The sequence below is a fragment of the Leptosomus discolor genome, chromosome 13, assembly GCF_034619465.1.
Source record: "Leptosomus discolor isolate bLepDis1 chromosome 13, bLepDis1.hap2, whole genome shotgun sequence".
NCBI lineage: Eukaryota > Metazoa > Chordata > Aves > Leptosomiformes > Leptosomidae > Leptosomus > Leptosomus discolor.
Window position 1 is genome coordinate 1,340,922 of NC_141403.1, and position 17,495 is coordinate 1,358,416.

General features: G+C 46.5%; 1 protein-coding gene across 1 annotated transcript in view; it reads right to left on the reverse strand.

Annotated features, from left to right (window-relative positions):
- CHST9 (carbohydrate sulfotransferase 9) overlaps positions 1–1,365 on the reverse strand; it is a 74,500-nt gene extending 73,135 nt beyond the window's left edge. Inside the window, exon 1 of the mRNA XM_009948640.2 lies at positions 1,266–1,365. Within this exon, the coding sequence (XP_009946942.2) occupies positions 1,266–1,365 (100 nt within the window). The remainder of the gene's footprint in view (positions 1–1,265) is intronic.
- Between the last annotated feature and the right edge of the window lie 16,130 nt (positions 1,366–17,495).

Here is a 17,495-nt window from a genome sequence, read left to right on the forward strand (position 1 = left end):
TACCTTGGACCAGCCCAGAAACATCAACAAGACAAAATTAACGTTACAATCATTGCACTTGGTTGAAAAAAAACCTCAAGGTCATTATGAAACAACTGCAGGAATGATGCACTAGACTCCCCGCTCACCACTGCTCTCCAGAACGCACCGGAGCCCAGCAGCTCACACGGAATAAAAGTACAGATCAATAAAGCCAGAAGACTAACGTAGTTTTACGGATTTATTTCCTCACAATGGTATCAGCATACTATAAAGTAAGAGTTTTACAGAGGAAATGGAAACTGAGCAATAGAGACAAGAGGACATAAAAGTCAGGACTTCTTAACAAGTTGGGAACATTCCATGTTGTTAGTGGGGAAAAAAACCAAACAAACTAAAAAAGAAACAAACAAAAAAAGCCAAACCCCCAAACCAAAACAACTAAAATCAAGGATATGCCATCAAGTAACACAGCACAACAGAAGTGGGTCTGCAGAGCAAAACAGCGGGTGTCAAGGACCTTACTGACATCCGCCCTGTACACATTTCGGGGGGACACACGGATGAGACACTTCAGACTAACTCTAGACTGGTCCTGTGAACTGAGCATCCACTAGAGGTTGAGGTGAATAGTCTGGTTTAGTTTGATCCAAAAAGGAATCTAGATCAACCTGTGGTGCAAACTGAAACATGGTGAATGAGCAACAACAGGAATTCAACTCAGAAGTGTAATCCTGAGCCAATGCTCACACAGATTTACCCAAAGTTGCAATGTGCCTCTCACGCTGTTATCCAAAACCAGCCTGTAAGTCCAGCAGCGAACTGTCTCAAACAAAAAAAACCCCAACCAGATAGGATGATTCCACATGAGCACTGCTGCTTAGAAGCCCACTTTTGTCTACGAGACATAGCAGTAATTCTCCAAAAATTGCTCTGCCACACAAAATAAAACGTACAAAACCACAGAAAATCAGCGTACAGAATTATTTCTAAACTGGACTTGCTCGGCTTCACGCATGCACAATATGCTTTTGCAACACTTGCTTTTGCAAATGAAGCTGACACGATTCGATTAGGTAGCTGGGGGCGTCTTTTCATGTGACTCAAGAAATTTCTTAATGCTTGTATGAAGTGTGGCAATTAAAACAAGTCTGTTTTCAGTGCCATCCTACTGCCAAACAGGGGGACTCCCCCCAGCTGTCCACATGTATCCAGACCTCACAATCACCTTTTAAGTAATGGATGCAATTACATTTAAAAAGAAAAAAAAGGAAAACCTACTGTACCTGTATGTTGTTCTTCCATCCAGGCTTGCAGATACATGAAGAGGAGCAGACCAGCTACTCCAAACATCAGCACAGACACAAAGACTTGTCTTGGGTTCATGACCCTACCAGGGGGCTACTTTTCAGCTTTCAGCAGGACGCATGCCTCACTTCCCTGAAGTTTTCAGCATGCCGGCATCTTCTCCGGTATCTTCCCCCGAGACACCAACCTGGAATAAGGAGATGGAGCTAGTTCTCGTGGTACATTTTTATTCTTCACCAGCAACTGTGCAAACAGCACACGATATCCAAGCTGGAGCTCTTACAAGCTCTTACTTTCAACGCTTAGATTTCTGTCCACGATCCCAACAATCCTTCTACCCCTGGATGGGCTCCAAGCGGAAGCGTTTGTCGAAGCGGCTGCAGAGACCATCCCAGCCCCACGCCCGCTGCCATAACGGTGGGAGGCGACGCCCCTGAGGAGCCCCCGGGTGTCCCCCCAGGACGCCACTGCCCAACCACCCGAGCAGCTGAGCAGCCCAGCAGCGGCTGGAGACCCCCCCCGGCGCAGCCAGCCCCCCGTGAAGGGCCGCCCAGCGGCCCTGCTTCTGGCCTGCGTGGCCCTGCGCCCCCAGGGAGGGTGCCTGCGGTCCCCCCCGCAGCTCGCAGCGCCTCGGCAGCGGGTCAGCCCACGCTTCGGGGAGTCGTACTCGGATGTTTACCCTCAAACGTGAAGTTTAGTTTCACAGGGTTAGGGAATGTCGGCACCAAACGATGTCTGTAACGCAGCAGAAAGGGGATTAATGGGTCGTCTTTTTACTCAGCTGTTCTGCAACGTGGGAAGGACTTGTCAAGAAACCAATTCTTGCCACTAAGTTCGATGGAAACGAGATAAAATGTAAAACTTCCCCCCCAAAAGATTACTTTCTCGCACAGCAGAGGGCCCAGAAATAGGAAGTCATTTACCTGATACCCTGCACCTGCCACAACAGAGCCATAAAATCCAGTTTATAACAACAGAACACAGAAGACACTGTGGATCATAAAAAAGCCAACTCCTTAACCTGCATCAGAACGCGTTCGCTTTGAAAGCGTGTTACTAGAAGCTGAAGGGCAGCTGTTGAAACCAGCCTGCACGGCAAAGAAAACCTGTTAAAATTCAACACAATGGACACCCTTGTAAGTGCATATCTGATAGAAGTGTCTGGAAGACTACTGCAAAGAATGCAAAGAAAAATTCAAGCTTTTAAAGGAAGGTAGCCTGCTGAAAAATATTTGAAACAGGAATCTGTTAAAAGAACAGAGCTAAAGTACATGTACATCCAAATAAACAGAAAATTTTAACAGTTACTCTGAAATGTACAAGTACAGCGTGTTCCACAAGTTTGTATTTTTAAATAACTCAGCACTGTTACATCTATGATCGCTGAGTTTCTAAAAATACAGATACACATAAGGCTTAGCAGGGACTCCCATTAAAAATAGCTGTTGAATGAACAAGTAACTACGTTAGAAAAAGATACCAGATTTCAAGAACAACAGAACTGTTTTCAGAACTTTACAGATTTTTTTTTCCAGTTCTGTGCCATTAAAACTACACACTTCCCTGAAGCACAAACTCGCCCGCAGAAAATGTAAACCCGAGTTTAAAAATTAATCATTTTATATGTAATTGTTCTGTAGAAGACAGCTAGCTAGACATGAACAGAATGTAAATGTTCTGTCTGAAGTCTTTTTTTGTATGGGTCATAAAGTATCTGGTTCAAACCTGCAACAGAGAAGGAAAGCGAGTAGGCGCTTTACTCCATCTAGTTCTTTCTGCCTTGATTCCGCAGAGGCGGAACTTCCTTCAGGTTATACCCATGTACCTGTCTGCAGCTATGGTGATGATGCACAGGATTGGAAGGAATCAGTGAAGATCGGGCAAAAGCAAGGAAAACGCTTGGGGAATTCTCTGTGCAAGGCCTTTTGCAAAGGGTGGGGGTCCTGGAGCCTCCTTCCAGCCAGCTCTTCATCAGCTTTTCCTACAGGGCCCTCAGCACTCTCAGGCTTGCAGTCTTCCTTATCTACGCTGGAAAGTTCACTGAGGTCTTTGTACCTAACTTCAGTCCTGCAGCAAACGCACTGTCTGCATGTCTTCAGAAATCACTCTGCTGACGAGACAGCAGCTTCCCAGCATAAGCAATGCTTCAAGAACCATTAGTCAAAGGACCAAGGAATACAAACCTCTTCTGTTTTCCCCCAGACAAAAGCTGTGTTGTTCATGTAACAGGACATTGACAGCATCTGCATTGGGGAAAAAAAAAAAGCGCCAAATAAATAAGACATGAAGGTCTGACTGATTATCTTTGAAAGAAACGAATTAAATTGCAGGTACTAGAAAGCAGGAGTCAGTTTCTTCTGGAAAAGCTGTTTGGGATTTGTAACTTTCTTACAATAAAAAAGCCAGCAATCCAGACACACACAACAAATGGCTTCCAAATAAGCCCCCCTGTGTGGTTTTGTCAGTTGTTTCCACCGCTGACTACACAGAACTCTCGCATTTTCAGCCCTCCTTTCTGAAAACCAGCGTCCTTGAGTGGGCAAGAAAAGCTTTCTTGGGCCACAGGGATGGTGCTGGAAGCGCAGCATCTCACACCACATCGCCATGAACATTTCTGACGCGTGTAGGCTGGCACTGCTGCTCTCTTCGGCCACTTGCTCTCCTCACCCCCAGCTGCCCAGCTCTTGCCCCCACCAGGAGGGCTTCCACACCTGCACAGTAACATTCAGGGAGCTCATCCAGCTAAAAGCCTCTCCAGAAAGAAGGCATGAGGACCTTACTGCCAAAGGCAGTCAGGAAACGCTGGTCTAACCAAACTACAGCCTACGAAGGATTTACCCAAGGAACAGTGCCGACGGTTTTTCCTTTAGCAATACCAGCCACTGCGTGCATTCGTGGCACGTGATGGCATAGGATGTTCCGCTGACCTTGCCCAGACACCATCACGGTGGCACACAGCACCACCTACAAGCCCTGCGTGATCACAATTTGCATGGATACACAGTAAAATCAGAAGCACTTCCAAGCAATTTAATCTGTGAATAAGAAAACAGATGTTTTTCGACTAGGGTAGTTTCGGTTTTGAGTGGACAGACGTCCCTGAAAGGAAACAGCAGTTCAAGGTGTTTTTTTAAAAAAAAAAACAAACAAACAAACCCAAATACACCTTCTGGGGAGGGAGAGGGGTCAATAGAGAGCATCTGTTCTTTGTTAGGGGCCAGCCCAGCCCTAACCCATGACACCAATTTACTCCACCCTTACAGTCACTACAACTATCTTTGTATCAAGAATTTTCATGCTGCTTGCAATTGGTTTAATTTATTTAATTTATATGAAACTGTGTTCTTTGTTTATGTGTTGGCTAAGTTTTCAGATTAGTTTTAAACAAGAGTAACATTAGTTTTAATCAAGACTACCTATTTTAGGACATGTTAGACTCTAAATACCTCAAACCTACCCAAAATGTGAAGCTATTCTGCTACCTTACAAGATTTTTTTAAAGGCTTTTCAGCTTGAATAGGTAGTTTAATTTATTGAACACAGTGATTTGTAACCCACATATGAAAAAATGATAGTGACATTAAAAAAAAGTCTGTGTCTACGAGCCTTCTAGTAGAACTTGAAAAACGGCTGCGCAACACTGACGAATTTGCTCCTTTAGTATTAAAAAGCAGCAGTCGTGGATAACACTCTCTAGCAACCGGCAAAGAGGAAATACCTGCAAATATTCTTTAATCAAGATGAATGCTCTCTGGCGGCTCTGAAGGAAGAGCCAACGAGCAAGTACTTTCAACCCAAGTATTTTCAAAAGAGATCAGCTGTATCCAGACAGGTTCAGCACCCCCAGGTAAGCTGTAAAGGTCTTTGCTCCCAGTCCTGGGCAGCACGGCTCCACTGGGTGGTAGCTTGACCATCCTGCTGGATAGGATGCTTGCTATGGGGAAACCAATGTAGCCTGAGAAACCGCTGTGTCTCCCTCACCTCTGCTAACCTTGAGTCTTTCTTTAGCCCAGCCTCCCCCCATCTCTTTTGGAAGTACGGACCCCAACGTCCCATCTGTTTCAATGCAAGCCTTCGCAGGAAGTGTTAGTGACCGATGCATCCCAAAATTTCAAGTCCTTTTGAGCTCTGGAAAGAGATTCCTACATATTCTTCTTATCCATCATGGAGAAACCGTTAATCTGGCAGACAAAAACACTACCTGCCTTAGATGACAACACAGACCTCTTTGCAGCAAAAATTTAGAAACTTGACAAGTTCACGTCTGAGCCATTCACTTCTGAGGCCAAGTTGTTCAATACCATTGCCAAATTTAAGCGTTTCAGGAATCCACATTCCACTAATGTAAAATCACTGCGTTTTTCCTGTTGTGTTTTGGGTCCGGTTCAGAGGTACATTCCTGTACGGGGCCAAACATGAGCAACTGAAATAGCACAGCCACCCCAGAACGGGGAAGAGTGCATCTCCTGGGTTTGGCAGGATTCCTCCTTTCAGTACATTGTCCACCTTTCGCTTCCCAGCAAGCTGAGGAGAGGTGCCTCCAGCACTCAGGTACCATTCCTCACTTCTTCCTGCTCCAGACCACACAAAACTAACGGCATCTGGTCGCAGCATGTTTGGCTAACTTGAGATTTCCTTGCCATTATTACTCTCACTATCACCTAGCTCCAAAATCAAAACCATACAAACCCAAAACATCCCATTGCCTCAAACTATTTAGAAACCTTTCTTTTTAACTGCCCTTCACCTTTTTTCCTTTCACCTGGAAAAAAAAAAAAAAAAAAAGGAAGATTATCAAGTCGAGTGGTTAGCCAGCAGAACACTGATGAAAAAACCAGATGCTCTTTACAATGCTCAAAGCATTTATATGACTGTGGGTTACCACAAATTCCCACCCACTCAGCATCGCCTTAGACACAACTGAGTTAATGAAAGCAAAATGAGAAAAAGGACACAAAACTACTGCAACCCCACATGTGGGTTTTTTTTCTCCCCTCCTTCCTTCCTTAGCCCAAGCAGCAATACATTTTCTGATGCCTCCACTGGACTACCACAGCAAGCAGATTTTGCACCAAGGAATGTCCTGCTGGACACTGGCCCAGGCTACTTTCAGGTCAGTCAGCAGACGGAGGCAAGGATATCTTCTCACTTCAACGCTGCCCCTCCTCCCTCCCTTATCTGTTTGCTCATGTCCTACTTCACGTGTAGGTGATCCTCCAGGATCACCTTTCCGCTGTCCACATCTCAACTTTCTGGCCTCACAACGAGCACAAGGCACAGCTCCAGCTCTTAACAATGCCTGCATAGTTACTCACATCGGGAAGTGCTGCTCTTTGTGCTGGCTTATTCCACCGGTTGCTAGGAATAAACATACAATATTTGCCGTTTTCTCTCTCCAGCAAGTTACGACAAGTGTTATGGTTGGGTGAAGCCAAAATCTTTACAGAAATTTGAATGAAGTGCGTAACCAGATCAAGATAACCGAACTCGGTGCTGCTGAGAAAGTTTGTAGAAATAAAAAAAACAACAACCAAACCCCAAATAAAAAAACAAACAAACAAACCAACCAAAATTCCCATAACATAGCTCTTCCTGACCACAGGAATCGACTGGGGGGATCGGGGAGGGGGAACGGTCAATCTGGCAGGCCCCACTGCAGGGGCCCAGGACAGAGGGCAGCGCAGCCACGTTTCTCTCTCGCCCCCCCATGACAAGACAGTGCTTCAGTACCTGGTGCCAAAGAGGGCGATACCCAGCATCCAGCCCCCTGGCTCATCAGCCCTGCTGACCCCTCAGCAACTTCTTCACCTGAGGAGCTGCTTATAAGAACATGGTGCTACATCACTTACACTTCGACACCATCTGGCCTGCACAACTTTTATCACTGGCGATAACGGAATATTACTGCCTACCAACTTGCAAATCAAGTTAAGAGAATTTTGTTAGAGTTCTGTAAAACAAAAATAATGAAATATTTGAAAAGAAATCCCTATGTATTTCATACAAAAGGAGAGAGCTGTTTAAACCAAGTGAGCATCCTTCACTCATGCTCTGAAAAGCCTAAAATATTAAAAAAAAAAATAGAGCTTAAAAATTTAAAATTTCAAGAGCAGTCAGGAAATTCCAAATATCAACATCACCAAAGTAACTTCCCACTCAGCCAAGCTGCACATATTTAACATTTTTCTACTTCACTCTCCCTTGTTACATGGCAGACCACAATGTTGTTATAGCAATTATGTTTTGTTATTAATGCACTTTACAGCATACATGTTATACAAAATTAATAATGTGGCAAAGAAAATATGGTTTGCATTTGATTTGGCCATTTTAATCTATTAAAGTCACTAGTTCCTCATTATCCTTTCAGTATATTTCCAAAGAAAAAAAAACATTTAAATGAAGCTAATGATGTACACCAGGCTTATTTTTGTAAAGAAACATATATTTGTTTCTGATGCCATTAAATCTTTCCATAAGAATTCTACTAGGTGACTGAAAGCAGTCCGTAGCACCTGCATTAATTCTGAGAACATGCACAAACACAACCACTTACCTGGTCCTGCTCCTCAACCATAAATCCTGTTGAACTTCAGACCATACTAGCTCAACCCACACAGCAACCCTCAGCTACCTGTAGGTTCATTTAAAGCTGCAGTTCTAATAATTATTCTTTATAAAGACACAAGCAAAAGCGATGCTTGCGTTAACAACAGATAAATGCAGAGTTGTCCACGAGTATGTATGTTAACACATCAGCATCATGAAAAGTTTTGCTCACTTAAAGAGCACAGAGAAAACACTCTGGTACTCAAAGTGATGGGTTTGGAACTTCATCAGTTTACCAGAATATTCAATACTAAGGGTTTCATTCTACAGCTGCAGGACATGCCGCTTCAAAAAGGAAAAAGCACTATTCTTCTTCAGAGCAGCTCCCAGTCAGGACTGGGGGACCCCACCACAGGTTTACCATGCTTAGCTCTTACCTGCCCGAAGCTCTGCTTGAAGTCAGCGAGCAGTCCCATGGAAGTCACCTGGATTTGGGGAAGTTAAGCAGAAACAGGGCTCACCAGACGGCAACCTGATGGCTCTCGGTCTTCCAGCAGGCTTGGAGGCGGGCTTTCTTCCCCCTCTTAGGACAGGGGAGAAGAGGAAAACAATCAAGCAGCGTGTCAAAGCGAGCTCTTCCCTTTTTCAAACCAGTGAAACCCCACCCCCCCACACACACCTTGTTTACTGGCCGCAGCACACCGGTGTCACCAGCGTGCCCGGCAGCCCTGCAGCCTGCCCCCATCCTTCCCTCCGCTGCTCCGAAACGCGCGGGCATCAGCAGCCTTTTTTGGGGGGGGGGGTGGGTGGTTGTTATTTCGCAGACGTGCCCTGAATTCCCGCTTCCCGCCGTGTGGCGGGGCCGGGGCGGGGGTAGGTGAGGAGTCAGCAGGAAAGTTGGTCGCCCCGCGGTGCCCCGCAGGGGGGGGCTCGGCGCTCCCTTCAACTTCTAGGGGACGCCCCGCCGCCGCCGCCGCCCCCCTCTCCCCGCCGGAGGCGACCCTCAGCGACCGGTCCCGGGGGTCCCGGGAGCCCCTTGGCCACCGACCCGCCGGAAAGCCGGGACGGACCCACCGGGGGCTCGGCCCAGGCCACCCCCCGCCCTCTCTCCCTCTCCCAGGGGCGGTCCGCGACGGACGTACCGGGGCGGCCGCGCAGCCTCCGCCGCCTCCTCCCGCTCCCGCCGGTGGAACCCCGGGGCTGAGCGGGGGGAGCCGCCGCCTGCGGGGCCGGCGAGCAAATCCCGCCGCAAACCCGCCCCGGGTGCGGGGGTTGGGGCGGGGGGGGGGGGGGGGCGGCCCGGGGGCAGCAGCCCCTCACCTGCCCCACGCTCCCGGGAGGCGCCGAGACACCAACTTGCACCTCAAAACTTCAGGGCCGGGCGGGCTGGGGAGGGCCCCCCCCCCCGAACGGGAGCCCCCCCCCCCCGGGGCAGGGGCACCCGAGGCGTTCCCGCCTCTCGGGATGAGGCGCTTTGCTCCGGGTTTGTTGGCGGTTCGGTCCCGGAGGTGGGCTCGGCCCCTGAGCTGTAACGAGCCGCCCAAACAGGGGGCGTCAAAACTTTGTGGTCTGCGGGAAGCGGGATGCAGGAGGAAAGCGTTGAATCGGCGCTCATTAGCATCTCGCGTTGCCTCGCTTACTGTGACAGCAGGCCAGCCGCGGGGGTAAACGGCATTCTCTCTCCAACGGGCCCCATTGCCTTGCTGACATGTCTCCAAGGGCTTCCTAGCTGTAGCTAAGGTGGGGTGAGCCCAGAGGGGTGCTGGCTCTCCAGAGCTGTGCTCAAACCCCTTCCACCCGGCCTCTCTCCCCTTGGGCATCTCGCTGCAGGGAGAACTACCCCAGCGCCCGCTTCTGAAACTCTCTGTGGGTCACTGAGGGCATAAAGCTCTTCTTGGGGTGACGGTACCGCCACGCTTTGTGTTTTTACAGCATCTTTTGCCCCAACGGGTCTCGAATCCTCTCGCGCGCTGTTACAGCCATCACGCAGGGATCGCTCCTTCAGCCGGCGTAGAAGAAGCACCTTTGGCGTGGAGCTGAACGTCACCCACCGGCTCAAGGCAGCGTTTCAGAGCAGACAGCAGAGCTGCGTGCTGCTCTGATTTCCAGGGGGCTTTAACTAAGCAGAGTGTAATTACCCTGACCAGAGTTTAGACCTGGGGGATAACACGTTCACTGAAAAGTGCCCCAGGATCTGGAGCAGCCAGAGGCAGCCCAGACCCGTGCGCAGGAGTGGCCTCTATGGATGTCTAATCCAAGCGCTAAGCCATCCTGCTCCTGCTTGGTTTGGGTTGTGTGAGTACATATAGCCTCACCACGGTGCTATATATTTTCTCTCTTTTATCTCACTTAAAGATCTCCCTAGTCACAGTTCGTTATAAAGGCAAGGAGATCCAGGAAGCAAAGATTTTTTTCTCTTTAAAGCCAACAATGGATCCACTTTCAAAGTTCTGGTGAGCAAAGGCTGTCCCTCACACCTGTAGCTTGTCCGGCTCCCCAGCAGAAATAAAAGGGGAGGAAGGAGGAAATAGGTTTAACAGCAGAATGTGTCAGTTGTTTGCTGTGCCACAAGAGCTGAGCATGTTTCCCATTTTAGACAGCCTGGCAGGTATATGAAACTGTGATAACCATATGCCCTGACAAAAAAAATGCAACCTCATATTTAAATTCCAGATCTATTAGTCCCTGATGGCCAGTGAGATTTTAGAGAAAAACAACATGCCTACCAAATTTTAGTTTCCTGAGGTAACACACTCAGAAGGTTGTAATGAAGGTCACTGAAGCTTCTAATGAGGATATACAGATTAACCTTCTGAGTGTTGTAGATTTAATTTCACTCAATATGTACATGCTGCAAACATATTTCTTCAGACTGATCTACTCAGGCTGTACCCATCAACTGACGAAAGTTATATATAACGCTGAAAAGATCAGATATCTTGGAGGGTTTTTTTTTTTTCAGTTAAAGGAAGAAATTAATTGCTTTGGGATAAAGCCAAGTCTTGTTTTACAACTTAATAAAAAAACCCTCCGTGCATTTAGCTTATATAATACTTGTTCCCCCACAGGTTCTTCCAGTGCAGGGGACATATTCCAGCTGTGGATTTAAAAATCTTTGCAAGATTAAAAATTCAACGTGCAGGTGAAATTAGACACTGGATTAGGAAGCTCATCAACTATGTAAATGTAATCAGCACCTTCTGAAGCCTGATGTGTAGCAAAAAAGAAATGAGTTACGAAAGGGTGGCGGCAGTCTGTCTGTGTCAGCGGGGTGGGGACGGAGCCAGCGCCTGCATCAGAAACCCTATTCTTGGCAGGTTTCTGCACGTTTCCTGTGACTTCTGGTAGACAAGGTGCTCCATGGTTGGAGTAGCAGAGTCGTCTGCCCAAAACAGTGAGACAGCGGCCCGGCGGTGGTGCCTCCTCCCAGTAACAGGAGTCGTCAGTGCAGTTAGAGAGGAGAGATAACAGGTCATGAACTGAAACTGAAACCTGCCCAAAATTACAGGTCTGTTCACGGGAATAAAAACCACCTTTACTCTACACCAAGACCGATTTAGGCTCTTCAAGCACGTTTTCTGTGTAGATTTTCAGCTCAGCTTAGCAGCGACAGCCACGGAGGAAAGTTTGGTGTGAAGGGTAGGACGCAGTTACCCGCGCTCACAACTGCTGCTCTGCGGGCTGCCAGCGCACCCCGCGTAAGCCCCCTGGATCCCCCGTGGGTGCTCAGACCGTTCCCCCACGAGAGGTGGGGCAGACTCCACGTGTGCCGTTGCTGCGAGCTCTTGGGAAACCCCTCGCTCTTGCCGAACTTTCCACGCAGCCCGGCTTCCATCCGACGTTTTTCAAAGTTCATGGCAAAGCCAGCTCAGCCGCCTACGCAGATATACACACCTCAAGGAGTCAGAAGTCGCGATTGTTATGTTTAAAGAAAAATTTGATATGAAAACCGTGACTCAAGTAGCAGCTGTGACAAAACTGTGCCTGTTTGGCCTGATCCTTTTCCAAAGGGGAAGGATTAGACCTTCAGAGGTTTTTTTGGATTAGGCAAATTCACTCCAAGTGCCATTATCATTTCCTGCAGTGGATTTTGGGATGGGCCACGCTGGCACGGTTTCAGTGCTGTGTGTTGTATATCAATATAGAGCCGATTAGACAAACCTTTGGTGATTAAAAGCATTTTATCATTATGAAGGTGGCTTTTGCTCCAGGGCATAAACCATTCAGCAAGTAGTTTCATTTTATTTCCTTGAGCTTTTTTAATTTTCAGCTAATTAGCTAGAAATACACCACCTACAACAAGCTCCTTTTCTCAGCTAGGAGGCTAAAATTTGCCTCTACTAAGCATTGCTATGGGGCATTTGCTTGTTTCTTTAAAAAAACTGCGAGCAACTTGGTATAAAATTCATTTGCTCGGTAACTGGCATGCTGGGGTAATTATCAAAGCCTTTCTAAGCTGGTTGTGTGCTCATTCAAAAATATTAGGCAATTCGAAGTGTCTGTTTTTCTTCAGCTGTTACAAAGTTTCGGTTTTAAGAAGTCTCTGAAAACAAACCCAACTTGACCTAAACACTTCAAGGAGTTAGCCGTGAAGCTATTTTATTCTAATGGGCTCCTGTGTCAAAAGAAAACAGTAGCTGCAATCTTTTTTTTCCTGAAGCTTAGCGCGTTATCTTACTCCGATTCTAAAGTGTTCTTCAAATGGCAGCTACTACTCTGTCAAGTGCTGCAGGGCTGGAAAATGCCTCAGGACGACCTGAAAATTGATTTTCTGAAAAAGTGAATTAATTTTCTATTTCAAAGGCTGGTGGGGGCTTCCAGTCACAGGTGTAAATGGGAAGGTTAAGATTAGCTCCCCCTCTCTTACTCCCTCTGCCCTAGCACTGGGTGAGTGGGGTGTATGTGTGTTCTCATGCTGTTATATGATACATCTTGGATTGAAGTCTATCCAGTTCTGCAGGCTCCGCACGTGGAGATTTTCAGGACAAGACTAGATAAAGCCCTGAGCAACCTGGCCTGACCCCATGGCTGACCCAGTTGAGTGCTGGAGGTTGGAATACAGGCTTCCCGTGATCCCGTCCTCTGTGACTTGTCCTATGATGTCTTCCTGGATAGATCACCTAAAAATCAGGAGGTCACACTTTCACCGCAAATGTCTCATCTCACTCCAAAAATGAGCTTTGAAGACTGCTACTGTTTCGCAGAATGACAGACCACAAATGAGCGAGGTCCTTAACTGGCATCAGAAGGCTTTCTGTTGAAATGTGGTTTGTAAAGCAAGGAGGAAGTTCCTCTGAAAGCCTTCATCACCTTCATGAGGAAATTCCAAGAGAGGTCTGTTTTTTTCCAGGCCTTTTGAATAGTGTTTGTAAAAGCTATATGACATTGTAATTTCTAGTTCGCCTGGTTCTAGAGAAGGGGAAATATTTATCTTTGTTCTGACAAATAATGCTCGATTATAGTACCTCCTGGGAAAGAATAGCCTATTGTATTAGAGCACCTAGCTGGGAGACAGTTTCTTTGGTGTTTCAGTTGTCTGTATCACAGTGTTGACACAAAATTAATTGTGAATATCTTAACTGTTTGATTTAAATGCTTTAAAGGCTTTAAATGCTATAGATCTTGAAGGATATGTTCTTCATACTTGTCTTTCAGTTTTGACTGAAGGGACATTAGCAGATCATCTCCATCCTTACTGTGGAGTGTGTATTTCTCAGCTACAGCTGACTGCTCTTGGGCATTACACAGACTGAAAAAAACCTCATCAAAACCCCTCTTGGAGCAGTCTTACTATCTTTTACATCACTACTAAATGTCAGAGAAGTAAAATCTGAATATTGTGCTTTGGTCTCTGCGTATCCCCTGAATGTGAGACAAACAATATTCTCTTACTCCCAACAGCACTCTTGGTAGTAGGAAGTTCTGCACTGATTCAACATCTGTTGACAAGCTGTCTATATAAATCGACAGAGAAAGGAACTGATACATGAAACTGAGTGTGCTCCAAAGTGATGCACAATCTGTTGAAACAAGACACCATACCATTAAATACGTGATTCCGGTGTTCTGGTTCCTCTTCCATCCTAAAATACCTGGAATAAAAAGAAGAAATACAGTGACATGACAGTCTGGCAGCTGCCCTGAAGCACAGATAAAGGAGGATTGAATGAAATTAAACAGTATAGAGTTCTCTTAGCCATTGTCAGCATTGTACTACATGTTGAACGTTTGCATTGCTTATTAGGACCAACGGACATATTTTGAACCCGTTCTGACAGCCTGGATCCAAACATTGAGCAAATGATGACATTAGGGTATTCACATGTGCCAGAAAGAAAAAGTTACTGAGAAATTCTAGGGCAAATGAGGGTGGAAAGTAGAATAAAGACTAGGCAGACTGACAACAAGGCACTATACAGGAAGAAAGAGACAGAAAGGGAACTACAGAGTTGTTGTTTTTTTCAAACCTGGTGTGGCGTTAGTCCCAAGTGTTTGGTCGTTGTGTAATGATTCACGTGCGGCCAAGCCTCAGCGCTGTCCTGTGCCTGGGCACCCCCGGAAGGTGTTGTTACAGACGCAGTCTAACGAAGCTGAGATCCAATATTCTTTACTGCATGTAGAATGCGTGCTGGTTAGCCTAAGACTTGGAAGCAATTTCACTGCTCATCACACACTTCCCTTTAGCTAGAAGTTGAGATACATACAAAACAAAAGATAGCTTTTGAGGGGGCATAACCAAGAGGGGCCCATTACTGCCTGTTTTCTGCCAACAATATTCTCACAGCTGGGTTTTTAGATGAAGATATTATGCTGAGACAATGGTGATTGCTCTGGTGGGCCATCTTCTTTTAGCTATAAACTTTTAGTCTAATTACTATGATAATATAACTGGATCTGTTGGCAGTATTTGACAGAGTTGACCATCATGTGGTGCCGTTTTGCATGAGATCTAGCAGGGTGGAAAAATCTGCACGTCTCATTCTCTTATCCCTCCTCCTAGCTGGATCATGGTTTGCAATTATGTGTGCTTCTGGTTCTGGGAACATCCTCACACGTTACGAGCTCTTAGTTAAGGTTGGGAGACAAGATGGATTTGGGAGTCAGCAGCATGCATGGGCAATGAAACTCCCTGTCTTCATAACAGCACAATCAACCTTTCCAAGCACTAAAGTGCCTAACTGTACACACGAAAAGGAAAACTAAATACGCCTCTAATGTTGGACTGTTCAAAGAGGAGGAGATCTGGAAGAACTGCTTCAGCTCAGCCTGGGAACTGGGCTGGGAGCTATGCTGGAAACTTGGGAGACGGCAGAAAGGTCTCCAGCCGAGGGGATTTCCCTCCCGTCACATACCCACAGCCGTTCCTCCTGCTTCAGGCTCTGCTGCTGCAAAATGCTGTAGAAGAAAGTGCAAGTGAAGAAGAAAGTTCCACACAGGTTTTTCCCATACCAGTATTTCCAATGTGAGTTTTATTCCACGCATTTTTCCATGTGAGTTTTTCCACGTGTGATTTTCTGTGTCTCTCCCCCACAGACACACACACATGGGCTGCAGCCAAATATTTCAAAGTGCACAGACCAAAAAGCTATAAATAAACTTTCTGCTGTTAGTCTTTACTACGCTTCACACGTTGCCTGCTGACCTCAGTCAGCTACAGGGGTAGCCCGTACTGTAACGTCATGGGCATTGTAAAGGGGGAGGTTTGGGGAGACAGGGGAGCTCCTGTGGGGTTCTTGGTGCTCCTCCTCTGGCTCCTCCCTGCTCCTGAGGACTGCTCTCCTGTCGGTTGTGGCTGCTGCATATTCCTTTGGCCAAGTACAACTGTGTGCACCTCTGTTGGTATTGGTGCTGTTTCATTAAATCTGTTTTCACTTCAACCCATGGGTCTGGTCTCCTTTTCCTGATTCCCCTTCCCGGCTGGTGAGGGGTCAGCGGGTGACAGAGCAGCTGGTACAGTTCAGCCCTGGGTATGCGGTAAATGTAGACAGACATGGGAAAAAGTCACATGGGAAAAAACTCGCATGGAAAAAACCAGGCACGGATTACGCATCCAGGTGCCGCTCGGGCATTGTGGATCTGCCTTTATGCCCAGAAGTCACGGGGCAGGGGTGGTGGGCAGCGAGGTGCCTGTTTCAGCCCCCTGGGGCTGTCCCCAAACCTCTCTGCCTGCTCCCAGGGTCGTTCCCTCGATGGTCGGGCCTCCTGCCTGCCTGACGTGCACACAGGCACAGGCATTTGCATAAATCGATACCCCAACTGTTTTACAATTAATTTCAGGGAAACCTTTTTGGCCTCATGGTTTTATTTCCATTTACCCTGGGCAATGGCTCCCTACTCTTTTGAGTTATTGCTGTATAAAGGACCATTCAATATTCAGTCAGGCTGAAAGATGCTGATTACATTCATCAGCTTTAATAAGATATGTTATTAGATCTTATTTTCTCGAATTACCTATAGATCAAAGACATGATCAATGGCAGCCTTTAAATATTTCCAAGTCAATATTTCCAGAGATGCTTTCATTCTAAAGGATCTGTAAGTGTTTTACAACTGAAGGCCCGGATTCTACTTGCAGGCTTTCCTTGGGTTGTGTTTTCTCCCTTCGGAAGTTCATGATTTTGGGTGCAGCAGTTCTGGTGTCAAATGTGGTTGAAGCCGTAGGATATCGACAGGTCCAGACCATATCTGATGTCTTTATTGTTATGACTATATCTAAACTACTAGGCCCTGGAGTCCTCTTCGTGGATGCACCTCCAGCTGTGCTTTCAAGCCCGCGTTGGGGTGAGACGTAAGCATGGTCCCGTACACTCCCACCACCGTCGTTCCATGGGAGGGACGTGGGGCGTGCAGGGGCCAGCTGCGGTGTGCCCCCACCGCTCTGCCCTTGCCTTGAGCCCCAAAAAGGACCTGGCTCCTGCCACCCTTCCGAGACAGACTTTTACCCGCTCTCTGCTGGAAGGAATGCGACTTCAGAGTATAATTTTCAGTGTAAATGGTAGAATTGTGGGCGTGTTAGAGCAAAAAGAAAGTGGTGGAGAAAACCAATTAGTTTAACATCAGGCAATGATTTTACAGCACGTGACTACCCAGCATGCAAAATCACCCATTTGCTATACGTGCCCGTTCTGGAAGCGGCATACAGAAGTTTTGCTGCAATGACAGGTTGTTTTCTAACGAGGAAATGAACGAGTTACCCTCCTTTAACTCTGCACATAGAGAGCAATTCCAGTAGACAGGGCAGATCCATGACTTTAGATGTTATTTTCTAAATTACAAATCTTCCTGTGGAGATAAACTTTCTTACAGTCTCTGGCAAACTGTTTGGTGATTACTCTACTAAGAGTAGTAAATGACCTAAAAATATGTACATCGTCTTTTTAAGAAGAAAGCAAATTAAAAGAGTTCTTTAAACCTGAGAGCTGAGTGGTTTGTTCTGTTAGGATAAACACATCAAGTTAGGGCTTACTCTGAGCAGCCTTGCAGAAAACAATCTGCATAAATAGATGAAATCTTATCAGACAATGAAGAAAATATTCAAATAGAAAATTGGTTTTCTTTAATTTATATGAGGACTAAAAAGAACAAAATTACCGGGCTATTTCTTTCCCTTTAAAACCTTTTTATAGATAATGGTGAACAGATGATTCCGTCAAACTTCA